Below are 27,625 nucleotides of genomic sequence, written 5' to 3'. Positions count from 1 at the left end.
TCCCAGCACAGATCATCTTTGGGAGTGGTGGTGAGTTCTGCCCTCTCCTCCTTCCCCCTTCTTTGACTCTTCTGGAAGTCTAGGTAAGATGGTCTCACAGGATTGTGTGGTCGGTGCATCACAGGAGTGGGTATAAGCAAGTCATGTCAAGCCACTGAGATTTCAGGATGTGTTTGTTTCCATGACATAACCTGATCTCCGCTGCTTACTATTTTAAACTTATACATTGGTCTCTGTCCTATCATAAGGCTTTGTTACGCTTTCCCAGTATGTAACTCTTTGCTTACACCTGCAGAACGCCCAAGGTTTGGGAAAACTTCACCACCTAAGTGGCGGTTTCCACCTGGCCTGCCTGTGGCCAGCCAGCCCCCTGCTGCGAAGCCTGTGTATTGCAGGCCGTGTTTCCTAAATGTGACTTGACACTTTCTATCCCAGCCTGGCCTAGCACACAAGTGAAACAGTCCATTGCCTGCTCCCTGCAAGTGACACCAGGCAGATTTCCTGCACAGAAAGTCCCCTGAACTTACCCACACATGTCTCTGATTCCACAGCAGAATACCGTGTCTCTAGCTTTAGACTGTTATCCAGGTTGTAAAAGGAATTTCTCCCGGGAATCCTGCTGGGCTCCACTGCTAAATGAATCAGCAACGGTCTGCAAAATAGATCTCTCGGGCCAATTCAGTGATTCAAGGATGTGTGTAACTCCACTGGTCCACAGTTTACAATGTTCTCAGTGTGACTTTGATAAAATTCTGTTCCTTTCCATGGGTATTTTATAACATGCACTGTCTTTCCTCATTAGGTGCCAAATGTCATCGAATTGTATTTATACTGTATTGTTTCAATAAGTAATAATTCTTTCAGAACAGAACATCTGGTTTCAAGTATGACTTCATTCCACGAGGGTATGGTATCACTGGAATCCTCCTTTAGCTCTGGTCTTTGAAACCCACCTCCTCAGAAAGTCTCTCCCCTTTCCCTCACTCCTGAGATTTCTCTGGATTCGAGCTTTCAGTTTCCAATCCAGCAGGAAAGAGCAGAAGTCTTCCGCAGCCACAACCGCAGTCATATTCCCCTTGCTTGTGTGCGTTCAGAATGGGTCATGTTCCCAACTGGGAACTAATTCCTGCAGCCAGGTAAATGCAGTGCCCTTGCTAGTTCAGACCTTAGCTCGTGCCACAGAGCTGCAAAGAGGACTATACATAAAGGAATCACATAGACGAAGGCAGAAGGGAATCGTTTCCAGAGAGAAATTCATAGAGAGGCTGCTCCCAGGAGCAAAGGGGTGCTGTAAGCAATGTACCAAACCTCTACAGAGTTCGTATCTGATGCCCGGGAGCGAGGAGGAGCAGGGCTCCCACTTAGGGAATGAGTGTCTCATTACACAGGGCATGTCACACCTGGATGGAGTCTTTCTTCCCTCATCCACTCTTCTCTGAGTCTATCTGTCCTCCCGTGTGCTGTGGGATGGAGGGATGTAATGCCCTGGCCTCCTTTGGCTTCTTGGTGGGGGAGAAATTTATGGAATAATTAGAGTACAATGAATGATACACAGGATAATTGAAAAGCATTAAGGGAATAGAGTAAGGTAGCTGGATAATAGATATTAATTTGAATTATTGTTGTTTTGATTGATTCCAAATAATTCTGGATTGGCCACCTTGAGGACACCCAGTTTTGTTGGGGGTCTGTTAGGCTTGTCATTTCCAGGAGGACTAACACTGGATTCCCAAATAAAAGCTTGAGATCCAAGAATATATGAACCTAGAATAAGAAAAGCCTAATTTGATTTTATCTTCTTCTCTTCTTTCTCTGTCTCAGCCTGAAGTTCTGGATCAAATACAAAATCTAAGGGAGCTGTGGATGGACAATAACGCATTGCAAGTGCTACCTGGGGTATGTACGGTTGATATGTTTGTTGTCTGACATTCATGCCACAAACTATAGTTGATATTAACTAGTACTAAATCTAAAGTCTCATGGTTTGCATTTCAAAGTAAAGTAACACTTGTTAGCAGTGTTTGATCAACAAATATTTTTCACTAATTTGTTTTGGAACGTTTTATGTATCTTTCATGGCATGTTAAATGTATACAAAATGTATGAAAGATTTTTTTTCATTCTCACATGAATATATTTGTCATCTTTTTTTCACACTCACTATGTGGTAAATGTTGAAAAATTCAGTTACGTTTTTAAAAGAGAAAGGCAATCTAGAGTGGCAAATTTTATTTTACAAAATCGGAAGTGTTCTTGTAGGTAATTGCTCCACAGTTTCTGTTCACATTGTTAGTCCTTCCTCAAAATGGAAATCTCTTTCTCAGTTTAGGCAAAGCCCAGTGAGACCCACTTAAATGTCTGGAAATGGTAGGGATTAAAGAGCATTAGAAACAGACATTGTAAGCCAAAGACAGTGGTACACACCTATAATCCCAGCATTTAAAAAGGCTGATTTAGGAAGATTTCAAAAGGCTGATTTAGGAAGATTTGAGTCTTGCTTGTCTCAAAATGAAAAAAGGGATAAAAGTATAGTTCAGTGCAAAGGTCCTGTGTTCAATTCCCAGTACGTAAAACACACATACACATGCACACAATTATAAAAATTGAACTAGCGAATACTGTTCTCAAGCAAAGGGCAGTGCAATTACATCTTCTGCAGAACAACTGACCTGTTAACTTACAGAGCAGGACTCTGCTGTGCTTTCCATCTAGTCAAAGAATAGTTCTCTGTACAACACTGCTCCTTGCCACTTATAGCTCATGAATTTAAATAAGCATATGCACAGCACATGCGCGTGCACACACACACACACACACACACACACACACACACACAGCAGATACAGGTCTCCCAATCATTGCATCCCCAAACTCCTGTCTTTTGCTAGAGAATCCAAGCAGGTATATGTGTAACAATTCTCCCTCCAACGCAGAGGTTTGAATGTGTCCCCAAAGCCAATTTTGCTCTTCTTTTGAGTTGTCCTAAAATATTTCTTCAAATGATTTTGACAATAACTGGAACAAAAAAGATCTCTCCCTCTTTGACCAAGTGTGAGATCACAGAAAGAAGAAGGAGAACTGGAAGAAGATTAGGGAAAAAATACTCTGTTCTCCTATCAGAAGGAGGTGTTTCTATTATCACAAACAGAGAATAGTCGCACATCCTTGACTTACTGATTTATCCAGAACTCGTTTACTGGTAGACCTCTGTGAACCTGACACTACATCATGTCCAATGACTTGGAATACATGTGTTTGAAGGGTGACACACAGCAATGGAGTCAGATTTGGATTCCCCGGCAGACTCCGATGTAAGCCGTATTGAAAGTATGTTAGCCTTCTCCAGTTAAAGCTTTGCTTTTCAGTTTCTGGTACCTATAGTACAAAATACCAAACAGAAAATTCCAGAAATAAGTAATTTACAGATTTTAAATACCTTTTGCTACAGAATATTGTTGTGATTATTCTGTTTATTACTAGCTATCGCTGTTCATCCTTTACTGATAAATTTTACCATGAGTATTTATGGATAGAATAGAACAGAGTGGGCACAGGGTCCGATAGTAACGGCAGTTCTCAGCATCTGCAGAATGTTGTGGAACTTATCTTCCACGAATAATGGGGTAAATACCAACTGTACAAATTCTGGTGCATTATAGGTAAGATATTTATTGATCCCCTGTGCAGAGACTGAGTCAGAATGTATAGCTCCTTTGAAGTTTGTACCTGCCACTTCAACATGGGTATTTATTCAAAAACACATAGCACCTACTGTGAGCTAAGCACCTCCTAGATGTTCTACAAATACTGACTCATCAAAGCCCCGTAACAACCCTGTAAAGTAGCTTCCGAGTAACCAGTGCAAGGGGCAGAGCTGTGACTCAAACCTGCTCCCGGGGCAGCTTCCTTTGGGGGTGCTTTAATGTGCTGTCTCCATAGAACCCGTAAGAAGGCCAGTGAGAGCGAGGTTCTCACCAGTTGTGCAGATCAGCGCACACCCCCAAGTCCTCAATAAGCTTATTGTACCTCATGTGGCGTTTTATAAATTCTTCATGTATTCTTCAAGCTTTAAATAGACCCCTTGCTTTATTCCGTGTGCTTGAATGTGACATTTTGCTCTGACCTGTGTGGAATACCTCACACCTCTCTGCCATAAATATCCATGGCTTTGTCAGTGTTGGCACTGGAAAACAGTTGTTTTTAAATTACTGGGCAACACTTCCATTTAGACAAGCAGCATGTGGATTTCAATCCAGGTCTGTCAATTTCATGTAATGATTAATCTTAGATATTTAGTATTTTAAGACAAAAAAAGCAAGTTTGCTTTTTTTCTCTGAGTTCATATATCATACGTTAAGTTAATATACTTTTGGAGGCCAGGGCTATTATTCTCTACTCGATTTTTCATAAAGCAGAGAAGTCAAATAGGAAACAGTCAAATATTCCATCCTTGGTGTAGCTCTCTTAGGACCATCTATCTAAGGCTAGTCAAATAAAATATGAGTAAACCACGCATTGCTTTTATATTGGTTTTTAAACAAACTCCAGTATCGTCATCAACTTGTGACTTCCACTCCTTTCACTTGCTGTCCTTAAGTCACTTACGAAGTCCCAGAGGGACATGGAGCAGCCTTCAGCATCCTCTAGGACCTGAGGCATTGAGCCTCAGAGCCCTGTACCCTGGGGTGTTAATGCCCTTATAAAGAATTTGCAAGTGAAGGTTAAGACTCAAAAATAGACACCAATGTGTTGTTGTGCTTCCAACAAGAAAACTCAGAAACTAAAGGTTGGAAACTGTAAAGTACTGAGCTGTGCTAAAGAGCAAAATAGCAATCAAAGAAGCTCCAGGGATGAAAGAGATTTTTCTCATGATAAAAGAAGAGAGAAATACACACACACACACACACACACACACACACACACACACACACACAAAGCATTCTCTTATTTTTCAACAAAAGTTAAGAGTGGGCTGAGGTGACATAATAGTTCCATGGAGTGGAAAACCAGTAGTAAAGTGACAGTTTTTCCCATGTGACATATTGCTAAATAGCTGGAGAAGCCCTGCCTATGGGGCCAGCTCTCCAAGTTCTGTGTTTGCTCCTAGTGTAACAACTCCTCTCCACCTCAACTGTCCTTCTACCCCGTGCACACACAGGGAGCAGCCGGGCTAGAGCTCTGTGCCCCATGGAGGGTCAGGAGCGGCCTCTATAATGGAGAGGCTTTGAGGTCTGCAGTTTGATATGAGTGAGCTCACTTTTGGCTCTACCCTTTACTCCTGGGGTTAGCTGGGAATGCTGCTTGTAGCAGATGCTATGATGTGAACTCCCCCAGGGGAAAAAAAAACATGTTCTGTTCCCCAGATTCTGGAAATAACCCCTGCACCCTCCATGCTCTTTGGGGTTTCCCTTTTTGAAGAGACCTTCCAGAGTCATCACCCCATTCAGGGAGACCTCCATCCAGTGACCCATCCATGGAGGATGATGAGGCTCAGCCCCATGGTCTGCACTCAGGACCTGGGCAAGGTTGTCAGTGCTTTTTGAAGCGTTGGCTGAGGGTTTTCCCAGGACTTCATCGCAGCCCAGTTTGTCTGTCCAGCTTTCTTCCTTCCCTTCCCATTGCTGTTAAAGACCATACTGTATACTTCTGTCTTTACCTTTGTTGTCCAAGGAATCCAACAGGTGGCATTACTTAAACGCTAAGCTTTAAAGTCAGTTAAGGTCCAGATTGGCCTGAGTGTGGTTTTTTGGACAAGCTTCCAGGTCAATGAGGTTGATCTACAGAACACATTTTGAGTCACAAAATTATAAAGGATTAATTTTTAATATATATCATAGTATCCAGTATACCTTTAGGTGTGCCTATTAACTAATGTTTATACTCTGTTGAATTAATTAATAATTAATATATATATATATATATATATGAGGTAGATCAAATAGATGAACCACTGAACAACCACATTGTGTGGGGCATCTATTTGCAAAATATTCCCTAAGAAAAATGAAATGAAGACTTTTGCCCTAACCTAACTCCTATAGTTGGTGTCTGAGTCAAGTGGTCACTGTGCCTTCATTATCCAAGATACGAATTAATCCCTCCTCTGTCCCTAGCAACCAGTTAGCAATCCCATCCTTCCAACTCCCAAACCTTTCTCAGCGTCACCCCTCTTCATCCTCACCGCTGCCTTATGCACTAAATTACTAAGGAGCTAAACTACTTCCTTACATTAGTCCCTTGCTGACCACAGAAGATGGGTTCCCAGGACACCCCCACATCCCTGGTAACCAAACCCTGCAGCTGCTCAAATCCCGTATATGGAGGGCTGTAATATTTGCATAGGACTGTATATTTCAAATCATCTCTCAGCTATTTATAAAGCCTAATCCAATGTAAATGCTGTAAACTGAAGTTCTACTGCATTGCTTGGGGAATAATGGCACAGAAGAAAGCTTGTATGTGTCCAATATTTGTGGGGTTTCCCTAAATATTTTCTCTCCAAGGCTGCTTGTCAGTGCTGAGGGCCAGATGTGTGGTATCACTAATGGGTCTCCTTGACTCCAGTCATGAATCATCTTTTTGGAAGTTTTCTGCAGCTATTTCTCTCAGCACAGATGCCTCCGTGTCATTGCCCACTTTACACGGTTCTGAGGGGCTTTCCTCACTGGTGCAGACAGATCGCATCTCCCTGCAGAAAGCCTTTTTTACCAGCTGGCTTCTTCTAGAACCCCGGCATCCTCTCAAGTTTCAGTCGCTTGGGACATCTTTTCACACTTCTTGGTGGATGTGTGTGCATGTTCTCGCATCCACTTCCTGCTTACTTGACAAGCAGTGTCTGCGAGACCTCTGCAGCCCTGCTCGCCTCTTTCCCCACATCCATTTGATCTTATCTATCCACAAGTCCTGTGATTGTGTGTTTATTAACATGTTTTTCTCACTACTGCTCCTCACTAAGGAAAAATAAAAACAATCATTATGACGGTTTCTCCCCATGTTCAGCTGCCTCACTCAGATTGGTTTCCAAGCATGAGACACAGGTGCTGATATACAATAAACCTGAAAGGACGGGCAGATGAGAAAACATTGAATCAGATGGATGGGTAGGATAATCCCAGGTTACGCTTTGAAACCTTTCTTACGCATTTAAATTTTAAAGAAGCAATATGCTTTATCACAGTAGCAACCGTAGTTAGCAAGTTAGCTATTAGCCAGTGACCATTTTGAGATTATTGTTGCATTTCCCCTGGTGCATGGGTGTGTATCTTTTCACTGCTGTCTTGGACATAATTCGAATACCATATCCAACTCGGTGATTTGTAGCATCTTCACATAGATGCACAACTATCCCCAAGATGTCATCTTAAAACGTCTTAATCACCTCTAAGAGAAACTCTGAATGCATTAGCAGTGACTCCCATGCCCATCTCACCCAGTAACCTCACTGTGCTCGATGCATTTCCTACCCTGGACATTTCAATGAAATAAAATCATACAGTACGTGATACAAGATGATACTGGTATCTTGAAAGACTCAGCCATTTTGTACTGGTATCAGCACTTCATTGTTTGTGCTGAATAATTTAGCATTACATAGAGAGACAGCACCCACCCCTTCATCCATAGATGCTTGTTTAATTGTGACCGTTGTAGGGCTATTTTGAATCCTGCAGCTGTGACAATTTGTGTAAAGTTTGCTCTGTGCATTCTCAGATTTACAGGTAAGGACTGCTAGGTCAGATGGAAACTCTGTGTTTACCACTTGCAAAAACTGCCAAACCGTTTTCTCGAGTGGAGGTACCATTTTGCAGCCTGACGAGGGATAGATGAGGGCTACAACATTTCTACATGCTTTGCGACCCTGGTTATTGTCATGATTTGAGTTGCTCTGCTTTATTTTTGTTGGTCTTGTTGTTATTGTTTATTTTTATTTTGGGTTTTTTGTTGTTTTTGTCTTTTGAGATAGGGTCGTACTGTACAAGCCAGGCTGGCCTTGAGCTCACTATGTAGCCCATGCTGTCCTTGAACACTCAGTGATCCTCCTGCCTCAGCCTCCTGAGTACTGGGATTACAGGCGTGCACCACCATACCTGGCTGAAGTTGCTTTTTAAATTAATTTTATAGTATTGTAGTTTCTTTCAAATGTCTTCTGAAAGTTTGTCAACTAACCCTGAGTTTATCCGATGTCATCAAGTCTATAGGGAAGTTAAAGATGTTGGTGTACCTCGATATGTCAAAAAACAGGATAGAAACGGTTGACATGGACATTTCTGGATGTGAAGCTCTTGAAGACCTCTTACTGTCATCCAATATGCTCCAGCAGCTGCCCGACTCGATAGGTGAGAATACAGTATCCTGTCATGGCTGTTTACATCAAGTACACCCTTCTCTTGTGAGGCAGAATAGTGTGTTTATAGACACAGGCAATATACCATCTGCCTGATATAAATAAAATCATACATCTATTATGCCATATCATGAAATAATATTTCACAAATATGTTTGAATGAAATGTTAACTCTAGTTGTCAAATTCAAGAAGACTCATATTAAAATGGTTCTCCTAAATTGACATATTTTTTAAATGTTTGTGTCTCTTACCTTGAAAAATGTTGTTTTAATGGTTCTATAACTTAGTGTAACTTGAAATTGTATGTTTGCATAGATTACAATGACTGCTGTCCACAGGATGTTGTTGTATTTAATTCTCAGTGTCTTTGTAGCATTGTTATAATTTAGCAATACATAAAAAAGTAAAAACATAAAACATCTTATTGGTTATATTATTTTCTTAAAAACCTATTAAGATACTTGAAGGTAGAAATTTGTTAATAATAAGCACTCTACATTTTTGGTTAATGAAGTGTATACATGAGTAAAATTATGAAATACAAATTTAAATAGTATATAAACCTTTTGTGTAGATAACTTGTTAATATTATTTATATTACTTCTGAGGGGACCCAATCAGAAGGGTTCCATCACTTTTGAACAGAGCTTTTACCTCCTCAGAATATATGCATCTTATGTACTGGGATTTAAAACTTCTAACAAGTCACAGCCTACGTAACATGAGAGAAGAAAAACTTCAAGATAAAGCAGTTTCCCAATTTTTCTTTTAGCATGTTATTACCACTTCCATTTTTACCATTCTACGAGACTTACAGAGAACACGATTTTAGCGAAATCATAGCCTACCTTCTCTCTAGATTAGCAGACCTTTTGAGTTATATAATGGCATATGGGAAAACTGATTTTTCCAACTTGCTGAATGATAGGACTTGCCTGAGAGAATTATTCAAATTTTTTTTCTTATTTCCAGGGTCTGGTTCTAAAAGTTCGGACCCAGTAAGTCTGCAAGGACTCTTCTTATCTGTGCTTTTATTAAATATCCTAGATGAAGTTTGCATGCAGGCCAGTCTAGAAAATACAGATTTGTGTTGTTACGAGAGCTGTAAAGATCATGTAAAGAGCTGGAAGATCATTCTCTGGTCAAGATGACAGAAGGACTAAGTTCACAACTTTACACCCCACTCAATCCCAAATCAATGCCACTTCCAACAGATAGAAAACTTCAGATGTCCAGAGGACAGAGTGTATCTACCAATGTCACCTCCGTGCTTAAAGCTACAGTGTCTAGGTACAGTGGGAGGAAAGAGAAAGGGATGAATGGAAACATTCATAGAAAAGGAGAAAAAATAAATAAAACTTTAAAAAATTATAGAAATGAAAAACTTAAGACTAAATCAAATGATTGGCCATTGATCCCAACAAGTATTGCACTGAAAGAATCAGTATTTCAGACGGGATATTTTTTAGGTCAGCTATATTCTGGTTATGAGGCACACGTGCAGCAAAGCAGCAGGAAGTCCAATTTTTTAAAGGTTGGCAGATAGTGAAGTGTTATTACCGCGCCATAAATATTTGTTGAAAACCTCTTCCTGAGCAGACTAAGAATCATGACTGAAATTCTTGGCTGCCCCAAAACAGATGCAAATAGGCAAGTGGTACCATGTGCTTAACACGTTGGTTACAGGACGGTTCATCCAAGAAGAAAGCCAGTCTACCACAGAAGCTGACTTCCTGGGCTTGCCTTAGACCTTGGGGTTGCAGGGGAAGTTGTAAGTGGATGGACGCCTGCAGCTCTGGCACACTGCACAGTTAGAACTGCGGAGCAGCTGGCTGTCCTCAGAGAATCCTCTCCGTGGTTGAGAGGGATGGGCATGGAGAACTGAGTTCTGTGACCCCGGCGTGATTCGATGCTCCCCAGTGGCCAGGTGCATCTTGCCTTGCTTATTTGAGCCCTGTTCATCTATAGACTACCAACATTTAAAAACACAAAAGATAGGAACAGTGTTAATAAACACTGTTGGACAGCATTAATAAAAGGAAATAACAACCAAAATAAGATTTTGATTTCCATCACACCTGTTCAAGTCCTCTACAGCCAGGGGGTATTTGAATGGGGCAGCAGATTCACAATAAACCCTGCATGGACAGAACCTTCCCTTTGACTGGATCCAAGGACAGTGAAAAGTGGTCTTTTCTTTTTCTAGGGAGTTTAATAATGTGCTTCTTCGGATAACAGAGAAACCCAGTACAAGGCAACATGGCTTTTTACCTCTCAAAATAATTCATCTTACTTGTTTAGTGACTAAGAGTATACAGAAAACCTGAGTTCAGACTCGCTTTTCTATCTTACCAGCTGTATGACCTTAATGACTTAAATTCTTTCTATCTTAGTCTCATCTTCTATTAAGTGTGGATAGTAATAATATCTGCCTCATAGTATTAGTTTCAGGAATAAATTCATTCTTATGTGTAAGGTTGCTTAGAGCAGTCCCTGCCTTTATATTGTTAGCTGTTATAGTAACATAATAATTATTATAATCCTAGATTATACCTCTGTTTGCTTCAAAGCTTATTAACATGCATAAATGCCACTTAAATATTAGCTATTTTAATAACAATATATTAATGTTTAATGCATCAGTGGTAATCATGTCTTTCTATAATAGTAGTTAGAGCATAGTAGTAGACCTCCTTTTTTTTTCTTTAGTACTTCCTATTTGGGGACTTAGGATAAAGAGGTAGAGAATTAGAGAAGTGGAGAGAATAAATAGGGTGAAATTTCTTTGATTCTTGTAGAGGAAAAGAGGATCCAAGCAGATACGATACCGCAGTGCACTCAAAGAACGATCCGTTACCGAAGAAGCCATGAGCCATATATGTGACACTGGTGTCTAATCCTACAGTTGGATTCCAGCTGAAACTTTTCCATCCCTTTGAGTGACCTACCAGTGCAAATCCATCACCTCATAACTAAGCAAGTTTCCTGTAGTTCCACAGGCACAAGTTAGGCCAACTCACTTCACCTTTCATACCTTCTGGGAGGAGTCACCGCCCCAATCTTCAGAAACATCTGTCGCCTTGGTCCCCAGCCTGCCTGGAGATTTTATCAGGTAGCAGGGACTGCAAGACCTTCTTACAGACACTTGGTGACCTGGTTTCATGGGGTTTTCGCAGTCGAGTTATGCAAAAATTGTCACCCTGTTCCAGAAGCAGAGATGGCCAACCTCTTCGAGATCCACCGGTGTACAGGAGCAGTGGTCTCTCTGGTCAGAGATACCAGGTTGCTGTCACTCAGAGTCCCTATTTTCCATCTACAACTGATAAATAAGCTCAGGTGTTCTTTTCTGTTTCCAAAGTTGGTATTCAGACATACACACTAGAGCCAAAATGATTCAAACATCTCTTGAACATAGATGAATACAGCCGTGGGAATTCAAACCTCAGCGCTAAACTGGTGTTGTGCAAATCGCCCTCTTTCCCAGGTGCTGTGCTTTTCAGCTGATGTATTAAGCTCTGGATGTTGTAGATTTTTTTCCCACAGCGGTTCAAATGTGATAACGTTTCTCTCCACTGGAGCAGAGATTCGGAAACAAGTTTACTGAAATGTGAAGCACCGTGACAGCTTAACTTCAGGGATTTTTGTGGCTCAATCTTGCCTTGTCTTCAAAATGCTTGAGACGGGGCAGGCATGACCTCCAAACATGTTCCCCTTAGTACCAGCTTTTAATGACACTCTGCAAGTACACGTGTACACATACACTTTTAATAATAACTTTGGAGAGTCACAGTGTTCCATGAGTATATTAAAATGTTCTCAAGAAACTTCATGACAGAAAGCTGTACAATTTTGTTTCATTTGACATTTCTCAAAGCATATTTGACCATGAAACTAAATATACTTTTTTAAAATATATGTTTTTGCAGGACACAATAATATATAAATGTACCATAGTATCACATATAAATGTAGTATATTACAAATATAGTAAATATAAATGCAGTTCCAATATAAAGCAAACTAACCTAATGTTAATGCTCTACCCTTGGATTTTGGTTGCTTAGATGTATTGATCTGATAGGTTGTGTTTGGCAGGATGAGGAGCTGATCATGCCAAATGCAACTGCTGTTCAATTACTGTGTGGCTGTTACTCATTTAGACCTTGGAAAAGGAGCAAGCCATAAAGGTATTGCAGGCATAAATCAGATAGTAAAAGATAAATAGTTGTATCTTCGATGCTTGGCAGGGTCTACTTGCTATATTAAAAACTGCAAGTTCCCATGTGTTATGCTGATCCAAGTTAAAGATTTATGCCACCAAAAAGAATATGAGGTCATGTGTTGTAATTTTCCAAGTCCATAATTACAAGCACCACATTGCAATACCTTAGTATTCATTCCTTGGTTGTTAGGCTTAATTCAGCTTTGTTTCCAATCTGCATCACAACAGGAATGTTAGCTGTTAGTGCTTAGGAGTCAATTAAATATTAAATCACAGCTGGTTTGAAAATTTCACCTGGTCCCTTTTCTGAAAAATGCAAAAGGAAATGAAGTAGCATTTGTGATAACACATGTGCACATGGAATGCTTAGTTTTGGTGACATCTACATTGATGTTCATGAATTTCCACCGATGTGAGTGCATTTTTTACCAAAAAAAAAAAAAAAACCAAAACCAGATTCCACACAAATGTTGTATTAGTACATGGGTTTATATAACCAGAAGGCAACCAATTAGCATGACAAGCATTCATCACAAGGGATTCCTCTGATTTCTCGTATGTGACAGTCCCTGTGCTAAACCTGCTCTTGTGTATTAATAAGCTTTCTTCTCTATTTTAGGACTGTTGAAAAAGCTGACTACTCTAAAAGTAGATGACAATCAACTTACAATGCTGCCCAATACAATCGGAAAGTAAGTGCCAGTGTGTCCTTTCTGTCAACTACGCAAACCCAAAAAGAAAGGATATATTGTTTTCTACTTCAAAACACTTTCTACTTTTTGTTCACAGGACAGCTTATTTTAGACTGCATTTTACTCAGTTATATGCAGTTGTATTAATATATCTTATGTAATTTCATATCTGAATATTGCATTGGCATCCAATAATAGAAAATTATGAGAAATCGCCAACTGTAAATCTTTCACAAGTAAGGCAACTATGCAAAATTTCAATTATACTCTTGGTGATATTTTCTATCTAGTATTGATATTTTGACTGAGTGGCAGTTCTAAATTTATCCAAGTATTTCTTGAAAAATCAAATTGATTTTTCTAAGGCTTTGCCATCTTTGCCATCATACTATTATATATATATATATATATATATATATATATATATAGTGTATTTTTAGAATCTAAAAAAAGAAAAGTATTTGGTTAGCCAGCATTTTCAAGACAAAAGTCTGATATCTCTTACGGGTTGACCTGCTCCCTTTATCTACAGCAGTTTATTTTTAGCTCAGAATTGCTCTTAGCATTTGGTTATAGTTCTTCTATATGTTTTCCTCAATATTTCACTGAAGTGCCTCTATGTTGACAATCCATGTGAAGTGACCAATCAATGCAACCTGGCTTCATCCCGAAATTCTGTGTCCATTTTATCAGGACCTTGGCCCTCCTCTCGGTATGAAGAATTATAAATATTTATCCGATTGGGAAGAGAAAGAGTCATTTCTTTCTATAAAACAGCTTTATTAAGTATAACTAACAGAAAAAGACTGCACCTAGTTAAAGTCTTGAATCTAACAGGTCTTGGCATAGGATAAAAGTCAGAGTGGTCACCACTGAAATCAAGGCTAAAATCACCAGTGAAATCGATGGCTCCCTAACCTTCCCTCTACCATAACCCTTGTGGTGTCATCAAATGGCTTTTTATTGGGACAGCTTCACTTTTTAAGAGTAGGATAGCTTTGCAAAATTCAACTCAAATATTCAAACTCTCAAGAGTAATGCAAGTCTCAACCGTTTTCACTATCACAATACCCACACCATTACTTTCTGGCTACAGTTTCTTCTGTATTTTTTCAGTGTGGAGTACAGAGAACATTACTTTCTTTTGGGATACACAAGAGTAACTGTTCTTACCCATCTGATGCTTTTGTAAAAAGAATCTTCTAACCTGTATTCATAAACACTCATCTTTCTTCATTGAGTCAGTTCTCATGGGCAACAGAACTCAACTCCCTTTACATCCACTTAGGTAATGATTGGGGTGTTGAAACTATGTTCACATCTCTCCTACAAACTAAAGACCTTCGTTCCTTGAAGGTGAAATAAAGAGGCTGGATAACCTAAAAGTAGGCTAAGTTGCTTTTTCAGGAGGCAGTGGAACCTTGACTTTGGCCAGCCTGAGAATGAGCATTTGTCAGTGGACTGGTGATTTCCGGCCAAGCTGTTGGTCTCTTAATGAACTTTTCATTTTCGGCTTTTTCTGGAGTCTAGTTTCAGCGCATGACTGACACTGGGGATATGTGTCTCCTGAGCTCCTGTCACACACACGTCAGTGTGATTTCCTGCCTCTGCCCTTCACCGGCTGCATCTCCTGCCAGAATTCATTTTAGGAGTAGGAAGATGACGGTGCTAGCTCCGTCTGCTTCCCCACAGCCAGGCAGAGTGTCGCAGCCTGGCTCTGCACACACATTCTAAACTTGAGTCAGTCTCGGCTCTTATTTTACCACCCTGATCTACTTTGTCCCTTGCAGTCTTTCTGGTAATTGAATTGCAAAGGTGGAAAAAGACGAACTTACCTGGTAGTGACTTGATCTCAGCTTTTACACCCCTGTGTTCAAGAAGAGGAAATATAGAACCATCAGTTTGGCTCTCTGCAGCTTTCAGTTATTCAGAACAAGACTGATGCCAGGAAAGCAGGGTAAATACCTGAGAATTAGAGCTTCCATAAACACTGAGAAGGCTGAATAGAGAGCTTTCCTTTTGCAAACAACTCATCCTTATTAAATTCTCAGATATCAAAAAGTCAGAAGAAATGCATGAGATGAAAGAAGCAGCATTTAAAAAGCTGGACAGGGGAGCTGGGGATTTAGCTCAGCGGCATAAGCACCTGCCTTGCAAGCAGGCGGTCGTGAGTTTGATCCTTGGTACCGATAAAAATGAAAAAGAAAAAAAAAAAACAACAAAAAAAAGCTGGACAGGGCAGGTGCTTCGCTGCAAGCCCTACAGAACTTGCGGAGACTCCTGGAGGAATGGGAATAGTCAGTGCTTTGCTGGACCAACCTCACTGCTGCTCAGTGTCATGATGGAACTGTCCAGAAAGCTGCTGACGCCTGAGAACCATAGAGACAAAAGGATACACTAAAGGCAATAGGTACAAAAAGTTCAGATGTCTTCTGGTTCCTCAGACTGCCAGTTTCAGGGATCGCCTCTAATGGAATTGACCAGACAATGTAATTCTGTTATGAAACTCACAAGCACAGGTCCTACCCCCTGAAGACAGAAGCAGTGATTACACTGATTGCTCTTAAGCTCACAGCTCTGCTCCTTCACTAGGCTTTGGTCACACTGGCTCTTTTTCGGCATCTCCAATGAACTATACCTTCTCCCACTGCAGGGTTTTCTCGCTTCTTGTTACCTCCACCTGAAATATTCTTTCTCAACTTTTTATAAAGCTGAGCCCTTCACATCTTTTAGGTCCATACTCTTAAGCTTCATTGTGCACTTTAATTATCAGGGGATCATTTTCAAAAGGCAGATTCTGACCCTGTAGGTTTGAGACCTTAGGAGTTCCAAGCTCTGAAAGTCAGTGTTTCAGGTACATGAACACCACTTTGAGTAGCAGGGCCCTAGTTCTGGCTTTGAATATCACTGCCACGGTGTGGCTTTCCCTTGATGCCCCTTGAACGATTGTCCACTCCCAGATTCTTTCTGTGTCTGTGTCTGTTTTGCTTCCCACATGGCACTTTTCAGAATCTACAGCTGCTGATTTTACAGTTCTTTGTATGGTTTTATTCTGTCTGGTAAATGTAGACATCACACCTCATTAAGATAGTTTTCCTATCCCAGCTCCAACATTGTGTTCTAAATATGATGAAGGCCAAACCCTAGTTTACTTTTGATTTCAATTCCTAGATTGTTGTGCGCTAACCGGAAGTCTTTGAGAAGAAGAGAATGTCAAACACTAATGATGTTCATGGTGATGCGTCTTCTTATTTAGAACTCTTTGGTTTCTATATTTCACTAACTGATTTTGTTCAGAATGAAAACACAAAATAAAAATGGGGTAATTATGTGAATATAGATGCTAGGTTATTCATATACTTGATTTTCTTTTCATGAAGATTTATGATGCTCTTAAAAGTATGAAGAAGATTTATCAAAGATAAATGGGACTACTTAATTCAAAGGTTGATTACTGATTTAGCAAGATAAAAGTTAATAATAATAAAAGTTCATTTTTTAGAAATTTTTAATGTCATGATCATCTTTGGATTGTTGTTTCAAGAAAAATGTAAGAAGCATGTCAAAAGAATGGACTAATAAACAGAATTTTTTTTAAAAAGTGCTGGATATATCAAAAAATGTTAATCCTTTCATTAAATGTTCATCCTTAGGAAAAAAGGATTACTTTTCATAAAAAAAAATATGTTACTTATGCTAACATGCCATGGGCTTATAAGAATAATTAAGTGTTTTTAAAATTCCTGTTTTAATTTATAATATAGTAGGTACCAGTAGATATAATCCATATAAAACAGAGTACTTGGGGGCCACTAGGGATTTTTAAGAGTATGAAGGGATCCCCAGACTAACAAGATTGAGAATTATTTCTGTACCTGTCATAGTTTGGAAATCATCACAGTTAGTTAAATTATAGTGACTATTATCTAGTTTACAGTCTCATTCTGAGATACTTATCTACATACAGTATTCTGAATTTACCCAAAGACATTGCTAAAAGTTTATTGTGCATTTTAAAAACAATTTATGCATGAAAAAAACAAGCAATAATAAAATGATTAATTTTAACCTGAGAGAGTTCAGAGTTTCTAGATTAGAGTGACAATGAAATTTGATTATGATCTTGTTAATGGCACCCAAATCATATGCAGAAAGTGTTTTGTTATTGGTCAAATAATCTATAGTTTATTATGAAAAATTCTACCTACAAATCTCAACACTGAAATCCTAGAAATGTTAACACCAGCCCGAATGACCAGGAATCTTACTTTGCATATGAAATATTTAAACATTTTAGACCTCTTTTGGTATTTTGTAGCAATACAATTAGTAAAAGCTACTAAAAGCATTTTATTTTCCAGTATTTTTCATGGTTTAAATAGATTCTGTGATTGGTGTACCAAGTGACTTGAAATATTATTTTTGCTTTTGACCCTTCAAATATGCCTTGGGGCCTCAATGGCATTAACAAGTGAAACTCAAATGAAAAGAATAAACAATTTTTTTGGACCTACAGTGTTTATAAACCATGTAAGTGATTTGTAGACAGTGTCTTTAATTAATTAACACTCTCTGGTGTGTGTTCTCCTCCTATCAGCAGACACAGTCACTGAGGCTGAAGGAAGCGCCCCTATTTCAATGCCAAGCTGTTAATTCAGCTGTATCACACACATAAATATGTGTGACAGCTGAGTCGCACATTCTGTGATTGACCCTTCATACCTGGTAATTTAATGGACCCCATCGCTCTAGCCAGAAAGGATTTTTCACAAGAGAAAACTCATGCTGAACTTGCTCTTTCTTGGCTTTATGGTCTTCGGTAAAAGCAATAAAAACCGAGAATTTGAAGAGCTGTTTTGAAAAGTCATCCTTTCATGAAGTTGGCCAAAGAGAGAGACAGCTGGAAATGGGAATCAGAAAATGTAAGGGCCTGTGCAAACCAGGCTCGGTTCCCTGTGGGCTTCCTCTTCGTGGGGTCTGAACGGTGAAGTGACTTAGATCGTTTCATAGGCAAATAAACAGGCTTATTAGGGGACTCGGTATTCACGTTAGAGCAAACAGCTAACTTCCTTCCTGTTCGGTTCTTACCGCAGCCTCTGGTTTGTACGTGAATCATCCTTAACTTCAGTTATTTTGCTGCATCTTCCCAGCTAGAGCATAGGCTTCTTGAGGGCTAGGATTATGTCATAAACATTTCTCACTTCCTTCGTTGCACCAAAGCAGTGTGGTACAGAGCAACGACTGGACTTCAGTTTCAATCCTAGATTCACCACCCGATAACAAACTCGTGTTAGAGTTGAAAGCCTCATTTTTCTCACCTGCAAAATAGAAACAACAGTGCTCAGAGGTTTTTGTGAGACTTGGTATAAGATAACTAACTGCCTTAGTGGCTTTCCTCACTTCTGGGGCAAAATACCTGACACAGTTTAAGAGAAGAGAAGTTTCCTGTGGCTCACAGTTTGGAGAGGCTGGCTCCAAGCTCATAATAGGCTCATAATAGGCTGGCTCCAAGCATGGCAGCATGGCAGAGGGGCATGGCAGGAGTAGTCTGTGGCGTGGCAGGCAGGAAGCAGCCAGTGATGACGGAAGAGGGGAATAAGAGAGACCATTCCAGGCCATGCCCCCAGTACCCCTCTCCTCTGACCAGCCTTCACCTCCCAATGTCACATGTAGCTATAACACCACACCACCCATGGTCCCATCACCTCCCGAAAGCCTCACCTATGAACTCATGAGGCTTTAGGGGGCCATCTAGATATAAACCATAACAACAGCCTTTAATAAATTATAACAGTTGTTATTAATACTCAAAAAAGCATGCATGATTCCTTATGGTTATCCATAAAGAGACACAAGTGAAACATCTAGTTCTTGAAAGTAAGAATGTTTTGTATTTACTTGAAATGTGATCACAATAGTGTCTTGTGTCCCAAACCCTCACCTATACACATGGAGTTGGTGACAAAAGCCCTCCTCCAAGGTATGAGCGAATGGAATTTTACTGATGCTTGTAACACACGTAAGATCTCAGTTAACGTGGAAAACTCATAATGATATCTACTTGAGAGGCTTTCTCCTCCTCTAGTGACCACACCATGCCCAGCATTTTGGAATTGGGACTATTCATAGGTTGGGGGCTAAACTATAATGGCTGTCGCAGAGTGTAGAATCCAATGATAGCAGAGTACGTGACATGTTTCTATGGTTTTGATTGGTTGAGGAAGACTTTGGTATCCTCACTTGGAACATACATAATTTTTTTTAAATGATCTGCCAATGGGTGAAGCTACTGTATACTCATCGGTCGTAGATTTTTTTACTAAAAATTATTTATCAGAGTATTCTACATTTGTGTACTTTAGTCCTATAATCTCAATTTTTGAAATTTTTTCTTTCAGTTTCTCTAGCTAACTTCCTCACCAGTGCAAAGAAAAACAAGGTTACTAGTTGCGTGGAGTGGATGGAACAACAGGGTCAAATGAAAAGTGTGTGATTGTCTCTATGATTTTATTTCTAATGGATGATTTTCTACCGGTTTGACTGAATTCAGCTTAGATCGAATTTAGCACTATGTCTTATGAAGTCTGCTTAATATGTAAAAGAGAACTTCTGAGTAAAGTTTGTTCATTTTTACCCATTAGCCCGAACAGCTTAACTAAAGTCAATGATAAATTAAGGGCGGAATCAAAAACTGGATTCCTAGGCCAAATTAAATTAAATTGATTTATAATGTCTGAAAATAAGACCAATAGCAAGTCACATAGCACTCCCTTCGGGGCCATTCTCAGTGTTTAGGTGGGTTAGGTGTGTGTTTATGGATGTGTAGGCTGCATGTCTCATGGTTAGGTCCTGCTACCCATCACCCCGTGACCAATGGGAAGCAGAGGAGCAAAGAATGTTCCACTCGTTAGCCTGAGGAGTCCAGCCTCAGACACCAGCTGCCCGGCTGCGGTTCGTCCTCTTTCTTGGGGTATCCCAGCACTTTCGTACTGGCAATATGCAGCCTTTTTTTCTGACAATAGCTACATAAGCAGCTCACCTTTGCCAAAAATCATTCATTCATTCATTCATTCTCTCTATTATTATTATATCTATTAAATCTCTCCTAATACAGTAAAATCTTTCATTCATCTGAAATTTGCCCACCTCCCATAGATTACTAATCACTTGGTGATAATGTTACATTTTGTGAACCAAAAGACAGCTTAGTTCATGCAGCAGCCCACTTTCAAAAGAAAATATCGCAAGATAACATGTACAAGTTTTAGAAACAGATGGTTCAAGATCTGATTTTTTTCAGTGTACACTCTACTGCTCAAAAGGTCATTTTACTTTTATTTATTTTATGGGGAAAAGGTTAAAAAAATTCACAGCAAAGTAATAGGAGAATAATAGTAGTTAATACATACATGTTGCTTTCTTTAAAGTCATTCTCAGGATGCAAGGTATGGGCATAAAAATTTCTCCCATCAATATTAGCACAAATTGTCCTTTTTAATGATCTAAGAGACACTACTAATGTAACTGACTTGCATTTTTTCCTTTTTCCCTTCTGTCCTTTCTCTCTTTCACTCATCCTCACTCCTTTTTCCTTTTGAACAATTTCTTCCCATTTTGTGGTGTCTGTTGTACATTTTACACATCCTTTACTCTTTCAATTTCTCACACCAGGGAGACAATACAATGTTTCCACATGTGAGCCTGATTTATTTCACTTAGGAGTATGGTCTCAAGTCACATCCATTTACCTATCAAAGTCTCAAGTTTACACGTCTTTATGACTGAGTAGTACTCCATTGTATAGAAATACCACATCTTTTTAATCCATTCTTTGGTTAATGAGCATTTGGGTTGTTTCCAAGATTTAGCTATTACAAACTGGGCTACTGTAAACACGGTTGTGTATGTATCCCTGTGGCTCAAGTGCTCCTTTTCATGAAGTGTTATTTATTGTCCAGAGGTTTAGTGTGCATCAGTCCTCATTGTAACCATGTGTATGTAGGAGATGCTATCAGGCAGTTTTATAGATGAGAACACAGGGGTTGATAGAGGGAGAGGTCGCTGCGTGGTTAAGAGCCACTCTCCAGTTGGAGCCCAAGGTTTCTAAACTGAATTACATCACTTCCGCTAAGAACTAAAAGTGAATCAAAGAAGTGAAACCTAAAGCCGTTTACTTTTCTACTCATCAGCATCTAGATGAATAATAGCACAATTAATAATAGCTAACAGTCCTGAATAATGGTAAAGTGACATTATTATCTAGGTACTGTATTCCTAATTTCTCTCCGCTATTAGCTAAATAATTGAGACTAAGTGCTACAGTAATATTTTTCTAACCAAAAGTTTCTAAAAATCCAACCTAAACCAGAGAAATGTATGGAGAATGTTGTTTTAGAACCTGAGGTCCGCACTGTTGTTTTTTTTGTTTTTTTTTTTTTTTTTTTTTTTTTTGTCTTTTTCATTTTTATCGGTACCGGGGATCGAACTCACGACCGCCTGCTAGCAAGGCAGGTGCTTATGCCGCTGAGCTAAATCCCCAGCCCCCGCACTGTTGTTTGATTTCAAATATCATTACTCCCAGTAATGTCACAGATATTGGTCGTGTGTGACATGAACACAAGTCATCTAGTATTTGCATGTAACTGTTACTGATATGTCTTGTGTTTAAATGTTGCTCTTGCAATATTTGTAAGAGGTTGATTAAAGCCTTGTGACTCATCACAAGACAAACAGAACCTACACCATGCAGGTCTGGGTGACACAGTTGGCACAGTTACAGGATATGGACCCTACCCATACCCTGGAACCTGGATCTGAATCTTAGCAAGTTCTCCTGGTGATTTTATGCACAGTGAAATTTGAGGAGCACCATTTTAAAGTTCTTTTAAAGTTTCTTTGCAACTTTATTTTTCCTTCAAACTATACAATTACACAGATAAAACTTCTAAAACAAAAAAATCTTTGGATTTATTTTTTTCAACACATTATAAATTGCAGTGATTACCTGATTGTACGTGATAACTGTTTTTATGCAGGAATTTATGCAGATACATCTTTTTGAATTTTTAAAAAGATAGCCATCAATATAATCAGCTGGTATTGTAGGTTTTGAGTTTAAATTTTTGGAATTTCAGAGATCATTGAGAAATGTGTATTTTGCACTTAGGTGCTCTTTGTAACCCGAGGATGTAAACTAGTTTCAGATTCTAAGTCATTAATTCAGCATCACTCACCGTGTGGTAATGATGTCTTTTAGATACAGGAGGAAGTCCTCCTTTGCAGAGTAGCTTGTGATTGTACAGTAACAGGGAGATACACTGTTTCCTACTGTAGGCTCACTCAGCACACAGCGCTTCCGGTTCTGGAATGAGTAGGGTTTTCCCACATCAAACCTTTCCCCAGGCTCCCTCTGAACATTAGCTGAGTGTCCTACAGCGTAACCCAACTCTGACACATCTGTCTGGTGTTGCGATCAGAACCCACTAGTGTAAGTCACAGTCCCATATGACTGCCCTTCAATTAGAGGCAAATCACAAGTCCAGAGCTCAGAAATTTCTGAGTAAGCGACTGTATATAACCTGGGGGTTACTATGTCTCCTTCCTCAACCCAGTCTTTCAATGGAATGGCTCACAAAATCCAGGGGAACAAGTCACCTGTAGGTTGTAAAGGGTATTTAAGAGTTCGGAGGAGCAAGCATGGGAAATGGCTGTAAGGGAAAGTGTTTGGGAAAGGGTGCAGAGTTCTCAAACACACCCCATCCTCCTCCAACCTCATCCCCTGGGGCTTTGAGAGCCTCCTGTAAGCCAGATGAAGCCACATCCTTAGCCTTTGATCAACTCACCCTTCAGCCACGCTTCTCTTCCCCATAGGTCAAGGGGTGGGCTTGAAAATCCAAACTTCTAATTACATGGTTTTCCTGGTTTTCCTTGGCTTTCCTGGCGAGCAGCTCCCACTTGAAAAACCCCTCCAAAGTCTTCTCTCCAGGATACAAAAAGACATTTATTTGGAGGTTCTGAGGCTTTTAAGAGATTTGTACTGCCAGCTGGTTCAATTTAAATGTGTATTTCTTATTTTAAAAACACAATATCGTGGTGACCACAAAAATGACCTTGCATCCAGAAAGTGTGATTCCTGCTTGTAAGCCCAGCCAAGGCAGTAGGGTCTCTAGTTCAAGCCAACTGGAGCATCTTAGCAAGAACCTGTCTCAAACTAAATATATACCATGAGGTGGGGATGTAACTCAGGGGTAGAGCCCCTCCACCCTGGGTTCAGTTCCCAGTATGGGGAAAAGAAAGATCATGCAACCTGACACTGAGCGAAATGTTCTTAATTGACAAAGAAAAAAATTACAATTTTTTGTCCTGCAAAAGATCTTTAAAATCTTTCGTTGTATCATTAAACACTCTTGCTGTAGGTTACTAATATTCGAGGAATGAACAAATAAGAAACTAATATTTATTTAGTACACTGTGATTTTAAGCATTAGGGATATTGTTCGTTAAATTTTTTTTTGTAAAAGCTTGTCAAGATTAATGTGATTGATCTTGCCCTTTTTATTGTTTGTTTGTTTGTTTGTTTGGCACCAGGAGTAGATATCAGGACCTCACACTTGCCAGGCAGGCACTCATGCCGCTGAGCTATGCCTCAGCCCCCACATTATGTGTGTTACAATAGAGTGAATATCTTTTCTGTGCCTCACTGAATTTCCATCCTTGTTTTAAATTTCAGTCAGATTCTAAAATTGTATCCTTTGTGAGTTTGGTGTCATGAAATCTCTCAGAGAGTCCCTGTAATGGGGAATTCGTTGCCGATGTCACTTTCTGTGGGACATTTTCATCGTTGCTTGCGTCCCATTCAAATCCTGAAAAGTTATTTGCACAATGCACTAAAAGTTTCTGCTGGGCTACATGCATGTGACATCCAGTTGCTCCCTGCCCTGAGGCTCAAATACGTTCACTTTTATGTCTTATATTGTATCTCATCCAGGACTCAGCCAGTGAAACTGCATGATTGGAATTGCAGCACGAATGCTCTCTTCAAAAGTCTGTGTAACATAAAAGGTTTTTAAAAATTGCAATAACTCTGTGGTTCATTGGCTGGAGTAATGAAGTTGTGCTTGGTAATAAACAGGAAGTTATCACATTTTCAGTTAAATCCCCCAAAGAATTAAGCTGACCGAGAGCATTAGAGTCAAATTTTTTTGGACTCTAGTCTGTCTGCTGATGTCCAGGTGGGAACTTGGTGACAGATGTGCATGGCTGATCGAGGATTGATCACTGTGCCCATCAGTGACCATGAAGCCCATCTGCTGTTCACATCGTGATCTGCAGGCAGAGCAAACGGTCACGCTTGACGCAGCCCCTCAGAGTTAGAATACTGAGTCCCTGGAGTCTTGAACTGTGTCGCCGGGGACTGGTGTTACTTATTTTTACACAGAACAACTACTCAAAGTGACTGCTTTACTCTGATTCCAGACCAACTTTCAACAGAAAGAAAAACAATGATAAACTGATTTTTTTAATTACTTAAATATCTTCAACTTCAACTTCTCAATATTTATCTTATTTTTTATTACATTTCCCTCATAAGTTTACAACCACTTGCTGAGTTTGTTACCCCAAGCTATTGGTAGAAACTTACTTTGTGCCATTCTGTAAAATTTACCAAGTGTAGGCTGGGGATTTAGCTCTGTGGCATGAGCGCCTGCTTTGCAAGCAACGCAATTGTGAGTGAGTTTGATCCCTGGTACAAAAAAAAAAAAAAAAAAATATCAAGTGTAAGTGCTAGAGTCTTCTTTAAGAACACAGTGACAAGCCGGGTGTGGTGGCACACACCTGTAATCCCAGCACTCAAGAGGCTGAAACAGGAGGATCCTAGCAAGTTCGAGACCAGCCTTGGCTACAAAGTGAGCTCAAGGCCAGCCTGAACTGCATAGTGAGACCCTGTCTCAAAAAGACAAAAAATAAATAAATAAATAAATAAATAAATAAATAAACCCACAGTAACTCCATGTTGGTGAATCTACTGCATGTGCTGACTTCACACAAACACCCGTGCAATCACACAGCTGTGATCACCTGCTACCCCAGGAACATGAGCCCCCCTGCGTGTGTGGGTCTCAAAGGATTTCAAAAACAGATATAGTTCAGTTCACTAATAATAAGGGAAATTTTTATTGGATATGTATTTGGTAAAAAGCAATGTGATGAGTTTTTTTCTTTTAATTTTAAAAAATGTATTTCAATAAAAATCCCTCCCAGAATTCTCTCACTTTGAACATACTTTGATGAGTTCTTAAGTCTTCCATGAAATTATTATATCTTTGTCACAAACCTACAATACTGCAGCTTGGAGTGAAGATATGTGGCTTGTCTCTGTAAAAGGGAAACCTGCCCCTTAAGCAGCGGCTGCCTCCGTGCTTAGCACTCAAAGCTGAACTGTGTTCTCCTCAGAGGCTCTATGGCTGAACTGCTTAGAGTCACCTAGTTGGAGGGGCGTGTGGATCAGACGGACTCAATGCAGGAATACTTCTCTGACCGTGGACATTAGGGCTTGACTTGCCTAACCACACAGGCTTGGGAACTACTGCCAGCCTCACCGTTATGCAAATGTGTTACCCTTCACCAGCAAAGTCATTATCAGGCCATCTATCCTGTTGTCACACCCTTTCCCCTCCCAGCGCCCTGGGGAATCACTTCTCTCATGATTCCTTTACCTGGCAGGTACATGAAAGCTGCTTTGTTTTTTGAGCCAGCTGTGTGATCCTTGATTTGTTGGTTGATACTCACCGTGCTATGACTAGTAAGTGCCAGCGCTGGGAGACAAAGCCATTTTTCCCGCTGTAACTCCTGTGTTCGATTTCCATGTTAAGATGTTAATTAAATGATGGGAGCAAACCCCATCCACTCTAGCTGGTTCCAGTGTACAGACAGAGGGAGTTCTCACAGCAGTCCTTCTCCTGCGAGCTTTCAGTCACTTTTCTCTTTACAATGGCAGGCTCCTCACCCTCGGGAATTCCTTCCTATTGTAATAATCTAATACTTGATAGCACCAACAGTGTAGTAACAGTAACAACACCAACAATCACAGTTGCATTGTAGCCAGCGGTGCACCCTGTGCCAAGGTCTATTGTCCTCCAGCTGTCTCAAGCCCGGCATCGAGCTGTGTAGTTTCCTCGGGAAAACTGCAGTTCCTTCCTGTAAACCTGGGGTAAAGCCGCTGAGTACAGGCCAGGTGACAAACTGTGTCCGTGTGGAGGAAGTTTCTGTTACTTGTCATGAAGGGCTCCATGCCCAGTGTTGCCAGGTTTGAAAACGCACCAGAAATCTAGGTCATGAGGTAACACTGACTATTTTTTATGATACATTGTACACCAAACAAAATACACCCCTGTCCCTGGCTACCACTGCAGAACTGCAGGCTGAGGGACAGAGTCTGATCATCCGGCCACTTCATCTGTGTTTCAGTCTCAGCTTCGCTATTTTGCAGTGGCTTTGAGAAAGTGACTTAGCCTCTGTAAAACTCAGTTTTCCTGTCCATAAAATGGATGCTTAAATGGTATAGATCTTATCCAGTTGTTAAAAGGAAGAGACCAGTATTTTCTTTTTTGAATCTCTAAAGTGCTTAGTAAGATCCCTGGCACTTCATCAGTATTTTGCTTTGGGTTTCCCTCTTCACCTTCCCTGAGCCAGCCCTTCTGCCTCTCCAGTGCCGATTTCGGAGACATGGCATAAGGTCGTATGCTCAAATCTGACTGTAAACGACTCCTGACTTATAAACACACAAACAAAAAAAAACCCCACTTCTGTCATTTTCAGTGGTTCATTAAATGGTGGTTGCATTAAGACAGGTAAAGAATTAACCATATTTATTTTACTGTGTTAAAGCATTTTTATGGTGATATGAAACCACCGGGCTGAACTGTAAAAAATTAATTTGTATAATGTTATGCAGGCCCAGATGAGTAACTTTTATTGGTGAAATTAAATATAAGCATTTTTCAAAACTTGCTTTTTTATTTTGCCACCTCACTTTTCCGAATATCTAACTAGTGTGTTTAATTTTTTCAGTTTATCTTTATTAGAAGAATTTGACTGTAGCTGTAATGAACTGGAGTCTCTACCTTCTACTATTGGCTACCTTCACAGTCTTCGAACATTAGCAGTTGATGAGAATTTCCTTCCAGAATTGCCCAGAGAAGTGAGGAATAAACTTGTCTTCTATCAATTAACGTTGAAGGAAACTGTTTTGAAATGAAATCCAAACAGATGTAGTGGCACTAGAGATCATGAGCTGAGATGCTGTTTCTCTGTTTATATAAATATATGTGGAGGGGTGTCATGGGGGGGTGCTTGCATGCATGTG

The 27,625-nt window shown here is 39.9% G+C and overlaps 1 protein-coding gene across 11 annotated transcripts in view; it reads left to right on the top strand.

The window, feature by feature from the left end:
• Positions 1–27,625, top strand: part of Lrrc7 (leucine rich repeat containing 7) — a 486,713-nt gene that overhangs the window by 352,852 nt on the left and 106,236 nt on the right. For all 11 annotated transcript variants that reach the window (XM_063258479.1, XM_063258496.1, XM_063258477.1 and 8 more), the window contains 4 exons: positions 1,822–1,896; positions 8,192–8,336; positions 13,188–13,260; positions 27,331–27,460. In XM_063258479.1, coding sequence (XP_063114549.1) covers positions 1,822–1,896; positions 8,192–8,336; positions 13,188–13,260; positions 27,331–27,460 — 423 coding nt within the window. The remainder of the gene's footprint in view (positions 1–1,821; positions 1,897–8,191; positions 8,337–13,187; positions 13,261–27,330; positions 27,461–27,625) is intronic.

The sequence above is a fragment of the Cavia porcellus genome, unplaced genomic scaffold, assembly GCF_034190915.1.
Source record: "Cavia porcellus strain 051 isolate PalLab524CR breed Dunkin Hartley unplaced genomic scaffold, mCavPor4.1 scaffold_1, whole genome shotgun sequence".
NCBI classification, from domain to species: Eukaryota; Metazoa; Chordata; class Mammalia; order Rodentia; family Caviidae; genus Cavia; species Cavia porcellus.
The sequence above is the reverse complement of the archived record's forward strand: the minus strand, read 5'-3'. Positions and strand labels throughout refer to the sequence as shown.